This window comes from Notamacropus eugenii, chromosome 1, assembly GCF_028372415.1.
Source record: "Notamacropus eugenii isolate mMacEug1 chromosome 1, mMacEug1.pri_v2, whole genome shotgun sequence".
In the NCBI taxonomy this organism is placed as follows: Eukaryota; Metazoa; Chordata; class Mammalia; order Diprotodontia; family Macropodidae; genus Notamacropus; species Notamacropus eugenii.
In genome coordinates this window covers 246,998,719-247,015,945 of record NC_092872.1, presented here as the reverse complement: position 1 = coordinate 247,015,945, position 17,227 = coordinate 246,998,719, and the positions used below count along the sequence as shown (strand labels likewise).

Genomic DNA, 17,227 nt, shown 5'->3' with positions numbered 1-17,227 from the left:
GTAAACCAAACGAGAACTTAGTACTTACATTTTCTTTTGACTAGAATTATAGTGTCTTAGCTTCAACTTAGTTCAAGAGAAGTCATAGTTTAATTGTTCCTCTAGAGACTAAGATGACAGCATTTCCCAGGGCTCTGTTTAGCTGACCTTTGGAAAAGGACTGGGCATTACTGGATCCCTGTTCCATTCCTACTTATAGACCAATGAATACACAAACTAATGAGCACTGAAGGTTTTCTAGAAAAAAAAAGAATCTTTCAGTTATTACCCTGTAGCAGAACAAGGTAAGTTGACTAAGAAATGAGAAATAGTGCTTCCTTTGTTATAAGATGAAAAAAAAAACTGACCATAAGAGCAGGGAAGGGAAAAAAATTCATGTTTAAAATTTAAGTATGTTTGCATTTTTATGACATCTCTTCATATACATGTAAATTTTCAAAAGTAGAAGTGATAGAGATAGATAGAAAGAGAGCGAGGGAGAGAGAGACAGGTGAAGAAGAGACAGGAGATATAGAGGCAGAGAAAGAATTTTCAATAAAATAGGAAATCATTTAATTGATAAAAATAAAAGTATGATTTTTGTTTTCCTTTTAAAATTCCATCTTAAAGTTCATAACTGAATCAAAGAATCAGGCACAGGAAATTATTGTCTGGCATTTTTTTTAACTGTAATTTGCTGTTAACCACCACCACCAACCACAAGCACCAGCACCACCACCACTATCAATAGTACTACCACTACTACTATTACTATTACTACTACTACAGCTATCCAGACTAATAATTTCATGCCAGTTAGAGCATTTAGGTTGGAAATTAGTTTCACTGATATAGTTTGGTACTTGCTGTAACTTGCTGTCTTAGGTGCCTGGAGTACTAAGTATTATGTCCCTGACTTATTCAAGTATGTGTCAGACGTAGTATTTAATACAGTTCTTTCTGATAGTAGTAGTCTTCTGTCTACCATTCTGCATTGCCTCCCTCATCATATATGAATTCATGGAAATAATATATTATAAATTCCCAACATTCTGAAAATATCAAAGATATTTTTTCTATATGGTTTTAGTATAAATTGTAAGTGGTATATCTTCCTCCTTTAAAACTTGATAATTTCCTTTATGCAGATGAACATCATAAAAAACAGAAAAAGATTGTATATATTACAACACAATATAATAATTTGATAGATACATGTAGACACTTTATTATATATGGATAATACTTTTATGCTTAAATACAGATAAATACATAATACATTTATATCTATGTATTATATTTATACTCTATTAATAATATTTAAAAATATATCTAGTTAAGTTTAGAAAATGGCAATTACTGTTTTGCAGTTAAAAGAATCCCCTTGATAGGATTATACAATCATGCCGCTGTTTAAATCCCTTATTTCTGAAAAAAACTGTCTGTTAGAGTAGGAAGAGTATTGAACTCAGAAAAATAAGGATCTCATTAAAACTACAGTTGATCAGATCTGATTACATGTAATTACAGTAGAAACTGATAAGACTAGAAATTAGAATCAGAAGGATCTAGCTTTGCCATTTATTTCCATTGTTAGAGAAATTGGTTGAGCTCTGTCAGCATGATTTCTTATTTCCAAAGTGAATAGCATGTGCCCCATGTTTTGCAGGACTTTGTGAGGATGAAAACAAAAGCTGTACAAAACTGTACTTTATACAGACTTATAGATTTATTCAAATTTCTTCAAAGAATCTTCTTGATTCTTTTATTAGCAGAGAGATAACCCGACAGTTCCAGGAACTTTTTGTTTCGTCTTTGTTAGGAAGTTTTGATAGAGAATTGGTTAACTCTTTCTTCCTAAATTTTCATTCAATAATGTCCTAATATAACTTGTTTCAGTCTAGCAACTACCAGAAGCTTAGAGCGGGCCCTTCTGTATTGATGCAGTTACAACTCTTGCTTTTACCTAATTCCTTGGGTCTTCTTTGATGAGGAAAATGCCAAGAGATGGATCCAGACATGGGGATCACAAAGGACAGATAAAGAGTGAGAGGTGAGAAGTGAAAAAAAATGCCAGTTACTGCTGGTCCACCTTCTCCCCTCCCCTCTTTGCATTGCTTCATCACACAGGGTAAGTGACACCAAAGAATCCTACTTCTTTGTTTTGGAAACCCATTGTCTTGGAAACTCACCAGCCTTGTCAGTTTCAAATCTTTGCTCAAGTATCTAATCTTAACTGACCTCTTTGGCACTTTGGGGACAGAGATTATGAAGACAGAGGGTGATGTGTGTGTGTGTGTGTGTGTGTGTGTGTGTGTGTGTGTGTGTGTGTGTGTCTGTATTAAGGTAAAGGGGAAGAGAATTAGGACTCACTAATCAGTAAGAAATGACTTGAAATTGATACACCTTTAGAAACACATTCAGGACAGGAAAGTTGTCATTTTCAAATGGGAATATAGTCTGTACCAACCTTCTCATTTATAAAAGCACCATGACCATATTTGTGATTCTGTTGTCTTAATGGTATAGAGGAGCTGCCACAGCTGATGTGCTTGCCTAGAACAGATAGTATAGAAGTCAAGTCAAAAAGCCAAGTTTACAAGCATTTTCAAGGGATTACAATGTGCCAGACATGGTAACAGCTGAGAATACAAGCAGAAAAAAAAAGCCACCACTATCAAGGAAGTTGTATCCTAATGGGGGAAGACAAACTGTAGGCATGTCTTATTGAGGAAAAAACAAAACAAAACAAGAAAATCACCATCATAATACTAAAACTGCATACTGCAATGACATCTAAAATGTACTGAATTAAGAGTTGGAAAACTGAATCAAGAAACCTATTTGCTCAGCTTTATCATAGGATAGCTATGAGAGTTTGATTAGGTCAGGGTCCAAAATTTGGAGTGGTAATAGAGTTTGTAGAGGATCTATAAGTCCTTGTATCTTCTGATAGCTCCAACCTTTTCATTTTATGAGGCAGGGGTGGGGAGAGGAGGTTAAAAGATGAACAATGCAAGTGACTTGCCTCAGGTCAAAAGGCAGTAAATTGTCAGTTACCTTCCCTGTTTCTCAAATATCTTCAGCTTCAAAATGAGAATAATAACGTATGTTCTATCAATATCATGGTACTGCTAGTCAGACCAAATGAAATAATGTATACAAAATCCTTTTTTCTTATTTCTCTTTCCCTCAGTTTCTACCATCATCTTCATTTGCAAGGGTCTAAAATTTATTTTCATCATTCTTATATTGAATAATTATAATGATAACTGATTTTATATATAGCACTATAAAGTTTGTGAATTATTTTTCATTCATTTTCTCATTGGAGTTTTATAACAGCCTCCTGTGCCATGCATCTGTGGTATTTATCCTCGTTATGCAGATAAGGACAATGAGATTCATAGAGATAAAGTAAAAAACTCACCAATATTCCCAGAGTCAGTTAAATATGGAAGCAAGCTTTCCATATTTCCAGCAGGCTCCAGATTTTTCAGATTTTACCAGGCTCCCAAACTAGTTATTTAGCTATTATTTCATGTTTCTTCAAGTTACTGCTTTTTTTAATACTCATAAGACAATGATTTTTTAAATATCCTAACATGAGACAGTCAGCCAATATTAAGCATTTGAATTGTGTAATCATTAAGCACTGTGTACCAGGTGCTGGGAAGGCAAAGAAAGGCAAAAAGAGCCCTTTTCTTCTGGAAACTCAGATATTAATGAAGAAGGCAACATGTAACAATTATGTATAAACTTGATATATAGAGGGTAAGCTGGAGGGATTCTCAGAGGGACATGGTGTCTCTGTGTCTGTATCTCTGTCTGTCTTTATATCTCTCTCTATCTTTCTTTCTCTCTCTTTTTCTCTATTTCATCACAAATATAAGCATAAGAATTTCATGATGAAGCACTTCTTTTACCAGGGAATATCAATCCATCTTCATATAGCCTTAGAATGGTGCTTAGGACAAAGAACATAAGTGACTTGTACAGAGTCTACACAATCAGGTTAAGGACTGAAGTTCAGAATCTTATACTGGGATCCCACTCTTTGTCCACATCTTCCTATTCTACCAGTGATGGAAATATAAACTATCCTTCAGGGTCTGTGGGTTCTGTTATATGAGGTTTGGCCTTAATTTGTCAAGGCCCAGATCATTCTACCAACTTCCCAGTTATTTCTACGTTATGACCCCTTTTGGCTATCTTAACCCACCATTTTCACCATCAACATTTGTAAGATTTCTTCATTAGAAGCTCCTTGAGAAAAGGGAATGTCTTGCTTTTACTTGCAATCCTCAAAGGTTGACATAGAGTCTGGCACATAGTAGGTTTTTAATAAGTATTGTATCTATGTATCTAGATACCAGCTACTATTATTGTTAATTATTTCAAATTTCTGCCTTTTTATCACCAGCACCTAGCCCAAAACCTGGTACATGAGACTTACTAAAGAAATGCCATTTGATTGATAGTGTGAAGACATCCTAAGGTCCTCAGCACCATATTCAAAATCACTATTTTATATTTATCCTAAAGTAGAATTTTTATTCATGGATTTAGAACTATAAGCCCATTAGAGATCATCTAGTCTCACTTTCTCATTCTCTTGATAATAAGATACCCACCTCTGCCTCTCTGTCTTTGTAGGAGAGAGGCCTGAAACTTGCAATACATTCTTCCAACAGAAGCAAAGGAGTTGGATTCCAAAAATATTTTTAGATACTTATTTCTTGTCTTGAGATTCCATAAGGTATAATAGCTGCATTTCTATTCTTAGGAATATTTGTGGGTCCTTTCAATTTCTTTTACATCAGGAATTGCTTTCAACAAGGTATGGTTTCCGATTTTGAAAATGTTCATTCCAAACTGGCATTTAATTGGTGAACTATACAAAGCAGCAGAATATCAGTCAGAAGCCTTGGGTTCTAATTCCTATTCAGTCTAACCTTTTGTGTGACCTTGGATAAGTCTCTCCCTTGTTTAATACTTTGTCAAAGGAAATGGTAAACTTCTGAGCTCTCAAATTTCTTCTAACTTTCACATTCTATAGTTCTGCTAATACTTCTACTTCCTTTGGCATTGAAAGGCTGTGTGGTATAATGGTAAAAACCTGAACTTAATGCTAAGAAGGTCTGAATTTAAGTCCTATCTTGGACACATACCAGGACTGTGATCCAGAGCAAATCAATGTTGTAGACATTTCTTAAAGACTAAAAGTGGGAGGGAAAGTGGTAGATGGTATTACTAGAGGTAGTTCTTTATCCACCTGCTTCCCTATTAATTTTTAAAAATCCTTTAAATATCAACATTTTTTCCACAAGTGGAGCAGAATCCAGGATCAGTAGTAATATGGTTGGTATAATAATCTTACACTAGGTTTTGCACTACTGAGCCCTTTAATATATATGTTCCCATATGAAAAATGATCTTATGAAGTGGTTACACGGAATTATGGACAAATGATCAGTATGTTTTTGGTAACAATTTTCAAAAGTATATTTGATGAAAGGCAAAATTCTCTCTTAATTTTGTGATCAAAATCATAATTTGGTGGTTTCAAGCCTTCAGGAAGTCAATCTTCTTTCAATGTTGAAAGGAAAGATTGCCTAGAAATAGAAAGTTGAGGTAGCTCTGACCAATTACAGGAGTTCCCTGAAGGATGAGAAAGAACTTCACTTGACTCTACATAAAGGCTGACAGATTTTTGATATGATCCCACCCCTTTTCCCTGTGTTTTTTTGTCCAGTGGTCAATTATCTATATTGTTTATGTACTTTTTCTTACATGAAATTTATCCCCTTGATATAATTAAAGTCCATTCCCATTACTATTTGGCTTACAGGAAAAATTAAAAAATGGTGCCTTCTTTCAACTAATGATTTGTCAGAAGATAGTTTGTATACAAACTCTGTCTTTATGATGTCAGGACAGGTAGTTGAAATGTGAATATTTTATGTATAATGGGGTCCATTATACAGGTAAAACGATAACTTCATTTCATGTCAAATCAATGTCACATCAGACACTGAGCACGTCACCAAGAAAAAGTAGAAAAAATGGAAAGCTAATCAACCTGAGCTAAAATGGCATAGGGAAATCCTTGGGCGGTAAAACTTAATTTATTTACCTAGATCGTGTTTGCAATTACTTCAGAATGAATATCAATAAACTACATTTTAAAGACTCTTTTTGGTTATTCAGATTGGTTAGTGCCAATGCAAATTTCTGCCACTCCAAAGGACCATTGTCATGCATAGTGATGACTTCAGACTTCAGAAGCTATTATCCAGCTATGGTGACATAGAGGAAACTGAAAAAGGGAACTTGTCCCACATGGGTAGCCATAAAAATGCAATACCTGAGTAGAACACTAAGTAAATTCAAGGTTAAAATTACATTTTATCTATGTATATTTAACTGAGAAGAGAAAGGGGAATAATATTTACAAATAACTGAGTATTTAAATAAAAATGCAGATTGTAATAGCAGATAGACATTAAGGGCTTGCCCAGGTAATATAATTGATAAGTGTTTGATGCTAGATTTGAGCTTAGGTATTACTAACTCCAGGTTCAGAACTTTATCCACTGTTCCTCTTAACTACTTAACCTTCAGCCAAATCTCTTTGTATGAAACTTCAATTGTGTTTCTGAACTTGGTTCCTATTCACTTTCCATTACAGATACAACACTACTTTCCACAACTTTCCAGGCATGTAACTCCACTATCTATATTTTGGGCATCAATTTTGGTTCTGGACAGAAATAGTTCAGAGAATTCCCAATTATGGCCATTCATCACACCCCAGAATCTGATAAATGAATTACACAATGAAAGTTATTTGGACTCACCCCATGCCTGGGGTAGTAAAGGAAATTTTCAACTAAAACACTGAAGGTGCTAGAAAATGTCAAATGAAAAAGAGCATGAATTTCCATAAGGAAGATGATAATAATGATATGTGTGAGGGGTGAGGGTGGGTGGATGGGCGAGTGCTTTATTTATCTTTGTTGGAAGAAAGAATTCAATGAGAAGAGATTTCACTAACCAAATAAGGTTTCTCTAATTTTGGTGTAATAGTCATATGACTGTCAAAAATTGATTTTGGAATATCAAAACATTTCAACTTGCCTGATTTTAATTCAGATCTTTGTTTTCTTTTCTATAGTGAGAAAAATGTTCTAATGTGGGTTGGCTATTATGGGCATACACTGAAAAAGAAAACCTGATAACATTCTCATATGGCATCAAACAACCATTCCTCAGTGACTGAGTTTATCTTACAAAGTTTCTCTGAAAATCCTCAGGTTCAGATTCTTATCTTCGGTCTCTTCTTAGGACTGTTTATAATGGTGTTCACAGGTAACTCAATCATTATCACTGTGATTACTCTAAATCCAGGACTCCACACTCCCATGTATTTTTTCCTTGCAAATTTGGCCTTCCTGGATATTTTCTTCTCTTCCACTGTGGTGCCTAAGTTGCTGCAAAACCTAATAACCAAGAACACCATTTCCTATGGTGGATGCATAGCTCAGATGTATTTCCTAACTTGGTGTTTGGGGGCTGAGCTCTTGCTTTTCACAGCCATGGCTTATGATCGATACACAGCCATCTGCCAGCCCCTCCACTATACCACTATCATGAACAAGACAGCTTGCTGTCTCATGGCATTTGCAGTGTGGGCTATCAGTGGGTCCAATATAACAGTGCACATCATCATGATTGTTCCCTTGCCTTTCTGTGGCCCCAATGTCATTGATCATTTCTTTTGCGAAATTCCTCCATTGTTGCCTCTCTCCTGCTCCTCAACCAATGTCAATGATGTAATGGTCGTTGTATCAGGCATGTTGTTTGCTTTTTTAAATTTTCTACTGGTCCTGGTGTCCTACGGTTTCATCATCTCCAGCATCTTAAAGATCCGGACAAAAAAAGGGAAGAAGAAAGCATTTTCAACTTGTTCCTCCCATCTTACTGTGGTCATTATGTATTACAGCACTGTAATGTATATATATGTTCTTCCTGCTTTTGGTCTGTCTCTGAACAAAGTCAAACTAGCTTCAGTGTTTTACACCGTAGTGACCCCAGCCTTGAATCCTATGATCTACTCCCTGAGAAACAAGGATGTGAAAGTAGCACTCAATAAGTTATGTTCATTTCTTAGGAAATAATTGGCCATTTGGCAAAGTGATACAGCTAAGGAAGCGGCTTAAGAATATCTTTGAAACAAACTTGTACAAGAATCACAGCCTGGGCAAGTTTACACATCATTTCTCCGGTGAGGCAATGTTCCTGACCTCAGGATGTGCTCTTAGGTGTACCAGTGAAATCCCTGGTTACATGTTTTCTTAAAGATTATTTTTAATTTTTTATAAATTTTATTAATTTATTTTTAGTTTTTAGCATTCACTTCCACAAAATTTTGAGTTCCAAATTTTCTCCCCATTTCTCTTCTGCCTCCACCCAAGACAGTGGGCATTCTGATCACCCCTTCTCCCAATCTACTTTCCCTTCCATCACCCACCTCTTCTCTTATCCATTTCCTTTCCAGTTTCTGTAGGACAAGTTACATTTCTATGCCAAATTGCCTATATATTTTATTTCCTAGTTGCATGTAAAACAAATTTTCAACATTCATTTTTAAAACTTTGATTTACACATTCTCTCCCTTCCCCCCTCACCACTCACCCTCATTCAGAGGCAAGCAATTTGATATAGGTTACACTTGTGTGGTCATGAAAAATATGTCCATACAAGTCATATTGTGAAAGATTAGCTATATTTCCCTTCATCCTATCCCCCTGTTTATTCTGTAACCCAAATCCTCCTTAAAAGTATTTGCTTCTGATTAGACCCTCCTCCCCTCTGCCCTCCCTTCAATCATCCTCCCCTCTCTTTTTCCCTTCCCGCTATTTTCCTATCGGGTAAGATAGATTTTCGTACTCAATTGAGTGTGTATATTATTCCATCCTTAAGCCAAATCCAATGAGTAAGGCTCATTCATTCCTTCTCACCTCTCCCCTGTTCCCCTCCACTGTAAAAGTTTTTTCTTGATACTTTTATGTGAGATATTTTACCCCATTCTACCTCTCCTTTTCTCCTTCTCCCAGTACATTCCTTTCTCTTACCCCCTAATTTTACTTTTTTAGATATCATTCCTTCATATTCAGCTCACTCTGTGCCTTCTGTCTCTCTCCATGTGTTTATATATATATGTGTGTGTGTGTGTGTGTAAATGTATAGATGTGTGTGTAAATATATGTATGTGTGTAAATATATAGATATATAGGCATAGATGTTGATATATCAATATAATGACAGATAGATAAATTCCCTCATACTACTCTAATATTGAGAACGATCTCATGATTTACAAAAATCATCTTTCCATGCAGGGATGTAAACAGTACAACTTTTAAAAGACTCTTATGATTTCTCTTCTTATTTGCCTTTTCATGCTTCTCTTGAGTCTTGTATTTGAAAGTCATATTTTCTATTCAACAATGGTCTTTTCATCAAGAATGCATGAAAGGCCTCTATTTCATTGAATGTGTATTTTTCCCCTAGAAGTATTATACTCAGTTTTGCTGGGTAAGTGACTCTTGGTTTTAATCCTCACTCCTTTGAACTCAGGATATCATATTCAAAGTCTTCTGATCCTTTAATATAGAAGTTGTTAAATACTGTGTTATGCTGATTTTATTTCAACAATATTTGAATAATTTCCTTCTGGTTGTTTGCAATATTTTCTCTGTGACCTTAGAACTGTGGAATTTGGCTATAATATTCCTAGGTGTTTTCCTTTTTAGATCTGTTTCAGGGGATGATCAGTGTATTCTTTCAATTTCTATTCTAGTTTCCAGTTCTAGAATATCATGGCAGTATTCCTTAATAATTTCTTGAAAGATGATGTTTAGGCTCTTTGTTTTTATCATGGAGTTAAGATAGTCCAATAATTTTTAAATTATCTCTCCTGGATCTATTTTCCAGCTAAGCTGTTTTTCCAGTGAGGTTTTTCACATCATCTTCTATCTTTTCATTTTCTGGGATCTGTTTTATAACTTTTTGATTTTTCATAGAGTTATTAGTTTGCATTTGCTCCATTCTAATTTTTAAGGAATTTTTTCTTCAGTGAACTTTTGGACCTCTTTTTTCATGTGTTTATTTCTTCTTTTTAAGGCATTCTTCTCCTTATTGGCTTTTTGAACCTCTTCTGCTGTTTTGGTTAGCCTATCTTTGAAGTTGTTTTCTTGATCATTGTTTGGGGTCTCCTTTAGCAAGCTATTGAGATGTCTTTCATGATTTTCTTGTATCACTCCCATTTCTTTTCCCTATTTTTACCTCACTTCTCTTCCTTGATTTTCAAAATTCTTTTTGAGCTCTTCCATTGACTGAGACCAATTCATATTTTTCTTGGAAGCTTTGGATGTGGGAGCTTTGACTTTGTTGTCTTTTTCTGGTTATATGTTTTAATCTTTCTTGTCACCAAAGTAAGAAGCTATCATTCGATTTTTCCCAGTGTTTGCTCATGTCTTCAGCAAATTACTTGTATTTTAGCTTTTATTTAAGGCAGAGCTCTGCTTTCAGTGTGCAGGGTATATTGTCTTAAGCTTCAGGGGATTTGCACAACTGTTTTATAATTTAACCTTCTTCTGCCCTGTGCTCTGGTGTGTGAGTGACCACAAGCACCCTTTCTTTCCCTGGAACTGTGAGGAGGATTCTCTCTTCACTGATGCCACAAATTTCACCACACCAAGTGCTCCTCCTCACCCCAGGACTGCAAGACTATGCCCTAGATCTAAAGAAGACTAAAACAAAAGAATCCTGTCTTGATGACAGCAAAGAGATTCTTGCAGTCCTGCTCTGATCAGCCACTCAATCCTCCCACTATCTGTAGGCTGAGAGCTCAAAAAAGTAGCAGCTGCTGCCACCAAATCTGATACCCTAGAGCTAGATCTAGGGCTAGACCTTGCTCCTCTCTCATCCAGACCCAACTGACCTTTTGTATTGACCTTCTAAGTTGTCTTTGGTGTTTGTAGGTTGAGAAGTCTAGAAACCACTGCAGCTGCCAGGAATTCAGTGCCTTGGGACCTGCTACAGTTTTGCTAGGTCCCCATCTGTGCTGATCCAGCCCAGGCTTGACTACCTTCCTCTCTCAGACTTGCAACAGTCCTTTGCTCTCAAACATTCAGGTTGTCTTGCACTGGAAATTTGTTTCACTCTGTCATTTTGTGGGTTCTACTTCTCTAGAATTTATTTAGAATTATTCCTACAGGTATATGGAAGAGTTTGGGGGAGAGATCAAGAAAGTCCCTGCTTTTACTCTCCCATCTTGGCTCCACCCCCTTGAAGACTTTTAATGAAGAAAAGTCACAATGTGTCCAAAGAATAGCACAGAAACATTTAAAGTGCCAGAAGCATGTCAGATCCATGGTTTGAGAACAGAATTTTGTTGCCAAGATATATTCTAAGAGACAATTCATTTGAAAGTGTGGTTGCCTATTCTCTCTGATGTCAAGTAACTAAGTGAGACTTATTCTAATTTTTATTATGAATTTGATAGACTTCAGGTGCAATGAAAAGGCCTCAATTAGATCTCATACCACAAGAGACCTTTCTTTGATTTCACTGAGGAGTGAAGAAAAGGCCTCTCCTTACTCTCTCTCCTCATCCAAAGAAAAGGACTTCAATTAAGGCTGATTGTACTAGAAAACTTTGGTGACTGTGACAATGCAAAAGGCATAGCAATTGGCTATCCATCTGTACTCAACTTGATTCCATCTGCAAAGGGAGATCTAGAACTCAACTCCTGAGGTTGCAGCAACAAAAATTAATTATCAGAGAAAAACAAAGATTTTTATTATTCCAAGAATGATCAAAGCACCAACCCAGAAGACAAAAAAATAATTTAAAAAAATACTCTGTAATCAGAAGACTCAAAGAAAAAAAGTATTCCCACAAGAACAATTAGAATTCTTCAGAAAAAAATGTTGCTTTTTAAAATTATAAAAGAAATGAGAATTATCGAAAGGAAAGGAATAAGGATATATTTAGTGGCTACCATGGCTTACCATGTGCTAAGCACTTTTAACAAATATTATGTCATTTGATTCTCTCAACACCCTGAGAAATACATACTTTGCTTATCCACATTTTGAGTTGAGGAAACAGAGACAAAGCAAAAGTCAAATGATTTCCCTGGAGTTGTAGAACTAGCAAGTGTTTGATGCCAAATCTGAACGCAAGGCTTCCTGATTCCAAACCAAGGGCTTTACCCACTACCCCACCAGTTGCCTTCAAGAAGAGGAGCAAAAAATTGGAATTAAAACCCCATAGTTTAACAGAAGAGGTATAAAAAACACTCTAGTGAAAATTCACTAAAAATCAAAATGAAGAAAATTAATGATGCAATGAGGCAAGATGAATTTTTTAAATAAAGTTAAAACAATGACATTGGAGAAAGTGTGAGATATTTGATATCAAAAAATAACTGAACTAGAAAATAGATCAAGGTGAGATAACTGAAGACTTTTTTTGCAACAATTATCAAGAAAGTAGTTGATGGGTCACTAAGTTCCCCTGGAACTTCATTTATTTATTTATTTATTTATTTATTCATCTATCTATTTATTTATTTTTTATTTATAACTTTATTATAATTTTTCGCAAAGAAAATTAGTGGAGATAAGCCCACAATTGTGTGTGGGTGTGGAGATATTTTTTCACTCAGAGTAGCAGTGTGATTTTTGAGATTCACAAAAATGTGGACCTTCTTTTTCAAATCTGCCTTATCCTTCTTGAGCCCAGTTACAACAGGATGACCTCAACTTCATCACCAAAACAAAAAAGGAATTTAGATATCATTTTTCAAGAAATCATTAAAGAAAATGTCCAAATATATAAGAATGAGAGGGACAATTGAAAATAGAAGGAATAGTTGGATGACTTCCTAAAAGAAACCCCAAAGTGAAAACTCCCAGATATGTTATTGCAAGTATCCAGAGCTTCTGGAAAAAAGAAAAAAAAATACAAGCACTGAGAAAGAAATAATTAAAATACTGAAGAATCAAAATCAAGAATGAACAAGATTTAGGAGCTATCACTTCAAAGAAATGCAGAATACAGAGTCAAATATTCTGAGGAAAAATACAAAGATCTACAACCAAGAATATCTTACTCAGTAAAACTAAATATTATATCCTATGAACAAAAATGGACTTTGAACAAAATAGACTTTCAAATATTCTTGATAAAAATAGAACTGAAGAACTTTGAAATAGAGAACTGTTTATATTCTAATGGAGATTGAAGAGAATGTTAAAAGATTTCTTTTGGAACTGTATGATCACAGGTATCACAGAGGAAGTCAACTTAGACAAAGAGTGATAAATAATTTTGCTTTGAAGATGGAAGAAAAAAGAGAAAAGTTGGAGTGTACATTACAGGGAAATGGTAGAAAAATGGTAGCTTTGTTAAGACATCATCAGCTTTTATAAGTAGACATATGTATAAATTGGATAGAGTGGGGAAATTCAATGTCCTTTCAATTAGACTTTAATCTAAACTGGTCAAAAGAGTGCAGAACACAGATTGAATTTAGTGTATAAATACATTCAACTGAACTGGGATACAAATGAAAAAAAGGAAGAGAGAGAGGAAAAACAAAAATGGGAAGGTATAAATCAGGAAGTTAATTGTTTTTAAATATAACAAACTTTAAGCCTGGAGAGAGGATAGTAAGGAGAAGGTTTAAAGTGGGGAAAAGAGTAATAACTTTAAATAAACAAGAAGAAATGAATATAGAGATGAAAAAGCTCAAGAGAGTAAAATGGAGAGGAGTAAACAATTATCATACTTGGAAGTGTACTTTGAATGAACTCACTTATAAAATAAAAAAGACTAAAAGAATTAATTAGAAAAGAATTTTTTTAAAAAATTATTTTCTAATAAATGTATTTTAAACAAAAGAATATATACAGTTGAAATAAAGGTTTGAAGCAAAGTCCATTATATCTCAGATGAACACAGAAAGGCAGAGGTGTCCCTTATAATTTCAGGACAGACATCAGAAAAGTAGACCTAATTTAGAGAGTTAAATAAGTAAACTGTATTTTGTTGAAAGGTAAAATGAATTTATTTCAATACACAGTAAATATTCATCCAATGCCATATTTTCTAAATGCTTAAAGAAAAATCTAAATGCATTTAAGAGGAGAAAAAAACAGTGAAATGATAATAATGGAGGAATTTCAATTGAGTCCTATCAATCTTAGATAAATCTAATCAGAAATAAATAAATAGTTTAGAAGTAATTTGACACTATTTTTTTTAATGTGAAAGAGCAATCAGTGGAACAGATTGTGTACATAACACAGAGAAGCAAATATATCTAATTCCTTGTTGTTCACTAATGCCTGACCCTTCATGACCCCATGGAGCACACTCTCCATGAGCTTTTCTTCTCAAATATATGGGAATTGTTTGCCATTTCCTTCCCCAGTGGTTTAAAGCAAGCAGAGGTTATGTGACTTGCCCAGGGTAACACAGTTGGTAAGTGTCTGAGCCTGCATTTGAATACATGTTCTCCCCGGTTCCTGAACCCAGTGTTCTATCAGCTGAGGTACCTAGTTGCCTCCTATAAATCCAGAAACACAAAGAACTTAGCTGCTGAGTTGAGAACTCATTATTTAAGAACAACAACACTGATGGGAAAATTGAACAGCACTATAAAAAAAATTAGATTTAGACCTGCACTTCACACAATATGCAAAGATAAGCTCCAAATAGTTAGATGACCTACATTATAAAAGATCACACTATAAACAAATCAGAAAAAAATGTGGGGGAAAGTATTTGTCATATGCATAAAGTTCATGACTAAACAAGGAAGAGAGTGTTGATAACAAGAATAGCTGTGATTATATAAAATGTAAAAGATATATACAAGTACATCTCATAAAACTAAGATTGATAGGTAATTAACAAGAAAAAATATTTACAGCAAGATTATCTCATTAAATAAGTTTGTTTACAAAATTCCAGTTTCCAAATAACTAAAGAATTGATTCAAATTTATAAGAAAAAAAAAGCATTCTTCAACTGACAAATGGACTAAGATATTAAGAGAAAGATCTCAAAGGAGAAACTCAGAAAAGCTATGATAATATGAAAATAACTCCAATTCACTATTAATTAGGAAAAAAGCAAATCAGAGCAATTTTGAGATTCGACTTCACTCATCATAGCGTCAAAGAAAATAATGAACAGTAGGGGGTTGTGGGGAAATTGGTGCATCAAGTGGGTAAATCTGTTTTGGAAAGCAGTTTGAAATTATCAGAAGTTGCTAAACAGTGAATGTCCTTTAATTATTGTGTATTAATTATATGCATATGTATACACATACATACACATATATATAGGTATATACAGGTATACGCATATATGATCTATGCATATTGTCTTTAAGGAATTTGTTTTGCTTTTTATACACATTTGAGAAAGGAATCTTCTCTTTTTTTCAATGAGTTTAGGAAGAGAGAAGGAGAGACAATGGATTTTCTATTTTTTTTTTAAATAGAGAGATAGAGATGGCACAGATGCTAAGTGCTGAATGAATTTTCAAATAAAATCACTGAATTATTAGTTTAATTTTGTTATGGGAGATGTTCTGTGAAGTGAGAGTGATGGGGTGCTTAGGTGCATGTGCTTGGACCCCAATTCTAAAATCATATTTCTCTTTAAAAATCACATTTCTCCCTAGCCTCAATATACTATCCTAGGCACTTTCTCCCTGACCCAAAGACACAGCCTGTCCCAGGAGCAACTGTTATCTCCCTTCCTATTACAGCAGTCAGCTGCACCTACAGAATTTATTACTTTGAATCAGTTTTGTGCTGAATGAATGGGCTGTGCACTGGGTCATGGAGACATTTACTACTCACTTGCCAGTCATATGTATCCTAGACTTAGACATACCTATCCTCCTTTACATTTGTCTTGTCTAACAAGACAATGATGACAGCAACCTGGTATTTCTGAGCCAACCCTGATCATTGGTTGACTTAGTGACATTTCAGGCCTAAAACTACACCTGCATGTAGCCTCCCTCTTTGGCTATTTCTCAGTGAATTTTGGGTAAAATACCTGTGCAGTAGATACCAAAAATGCATGTTCTTTAAGAACTGGCTACTCCTTATCCACTCCCTAATCCAACCCCAAAACATCTAGGTAGCGTATTTGGCACATATATCTTATCCTATATAAACTTTACCTGTAGGTTCCCTAAGAACTCTTGCCCACTGAAAAGCATAATAAATCTTTGCTATGACCTCAGCAACGCTTGAGTCCATAAATTCTTCTCCAGGCAACCTGCCCCTGGTACCCCAGTCTTTGTGGGAGTCTCACACCCCACTTCCAGCCAGCCCTCATCAGGAGTAATCTATAATCTGTAAATATCTGTAAGTAAAAATAAAATAACCCTATGAATAAAATTTCCTATAAATATGCTTGAAACGTAAAAGTATAATATCAATACATTTTTAAAGTGTAGTTTTGTATATTTTAGTCATTCACAAATTGAGACACACTTTATAATATTATTTTTGCCAGTGCAAATTCTCCTATATCTTTACTTGTTTGAATTTCACAGATGGATGGAAATTTATAGAATATATATATATATATATACATATATATATATATATATATATACAAATACGTATGTATGTATATGCACACACTATATATATATATATATATATATATATATATGCATATATACTATATGTATACATACACACACAACACTTTACAAGGATATAAATCCCTTCTAAAATAACTTATGTGTCTGCTTAAAAACTTTCAGTGAGATCTGTGGAGGAAGAATGGTACATTTCTGAATAATTCTAATTGTCAGGATAATTTTCCTAATAGCTACTTAAATATATCCCTACATAGTTTTCCTCTCATCACGTTCTCCTCTTGGTACCAAGTAGAAAATAATGAATCCCTCTTACATTTGAAAACTCTTCAAAAATTTAAAGATTGCTGTGAGTGACTGCCTCAGCAGCCATCATTCCAGGAGTGAGAAGATCATAGCTGAACACAAGGACAAATTGAGACTTTTTTCTAATATTGTTCAGTAGTTACTTTTCATTTGAATTCTTAGCAACATAGCTGTCCCACATGTTTAGGGTAGAATCCAGGAACACTAGAATAAGAAAAGACCTTAGAGTCTGAC

The 17,227-nt window shown here is 34.6% G+C and overlaps 1 protein-coding gene across 1 annotated transcript; it reads left to right on the top strand.

Moving 5' to 3' along the window:
- The first annotated feature begins 7,119 nt into the window (after window positions 1–7,119).
- On the top strand, window positions 7,120–8,159 carry LOC140524857 (olfactory receptor 13A1-like). The gene has a single exon (XM_072639713.1). The coding sequence runs from the start codon at window positions 7,230–7,232 to the stop codon at window positions 8,157–8,159; it is 930 nt and encodes a 309-aa protein (XP_072495814.1). The 5' UTR covers window positions 7,120–7,229.
- Window positions 8,160–17,227: the final 9,068 nt, after the last annotated feature.

Bases quoted from the DNA above. Each gene is read 5' to 3' on its own strand.
- LOC140524857 (XM_072639713.1), top strand. From the start codon at position 7,230: ATGGCATCAAACAACCATTCCTCAGTGACTGAGTTTATCTTACAAAGT.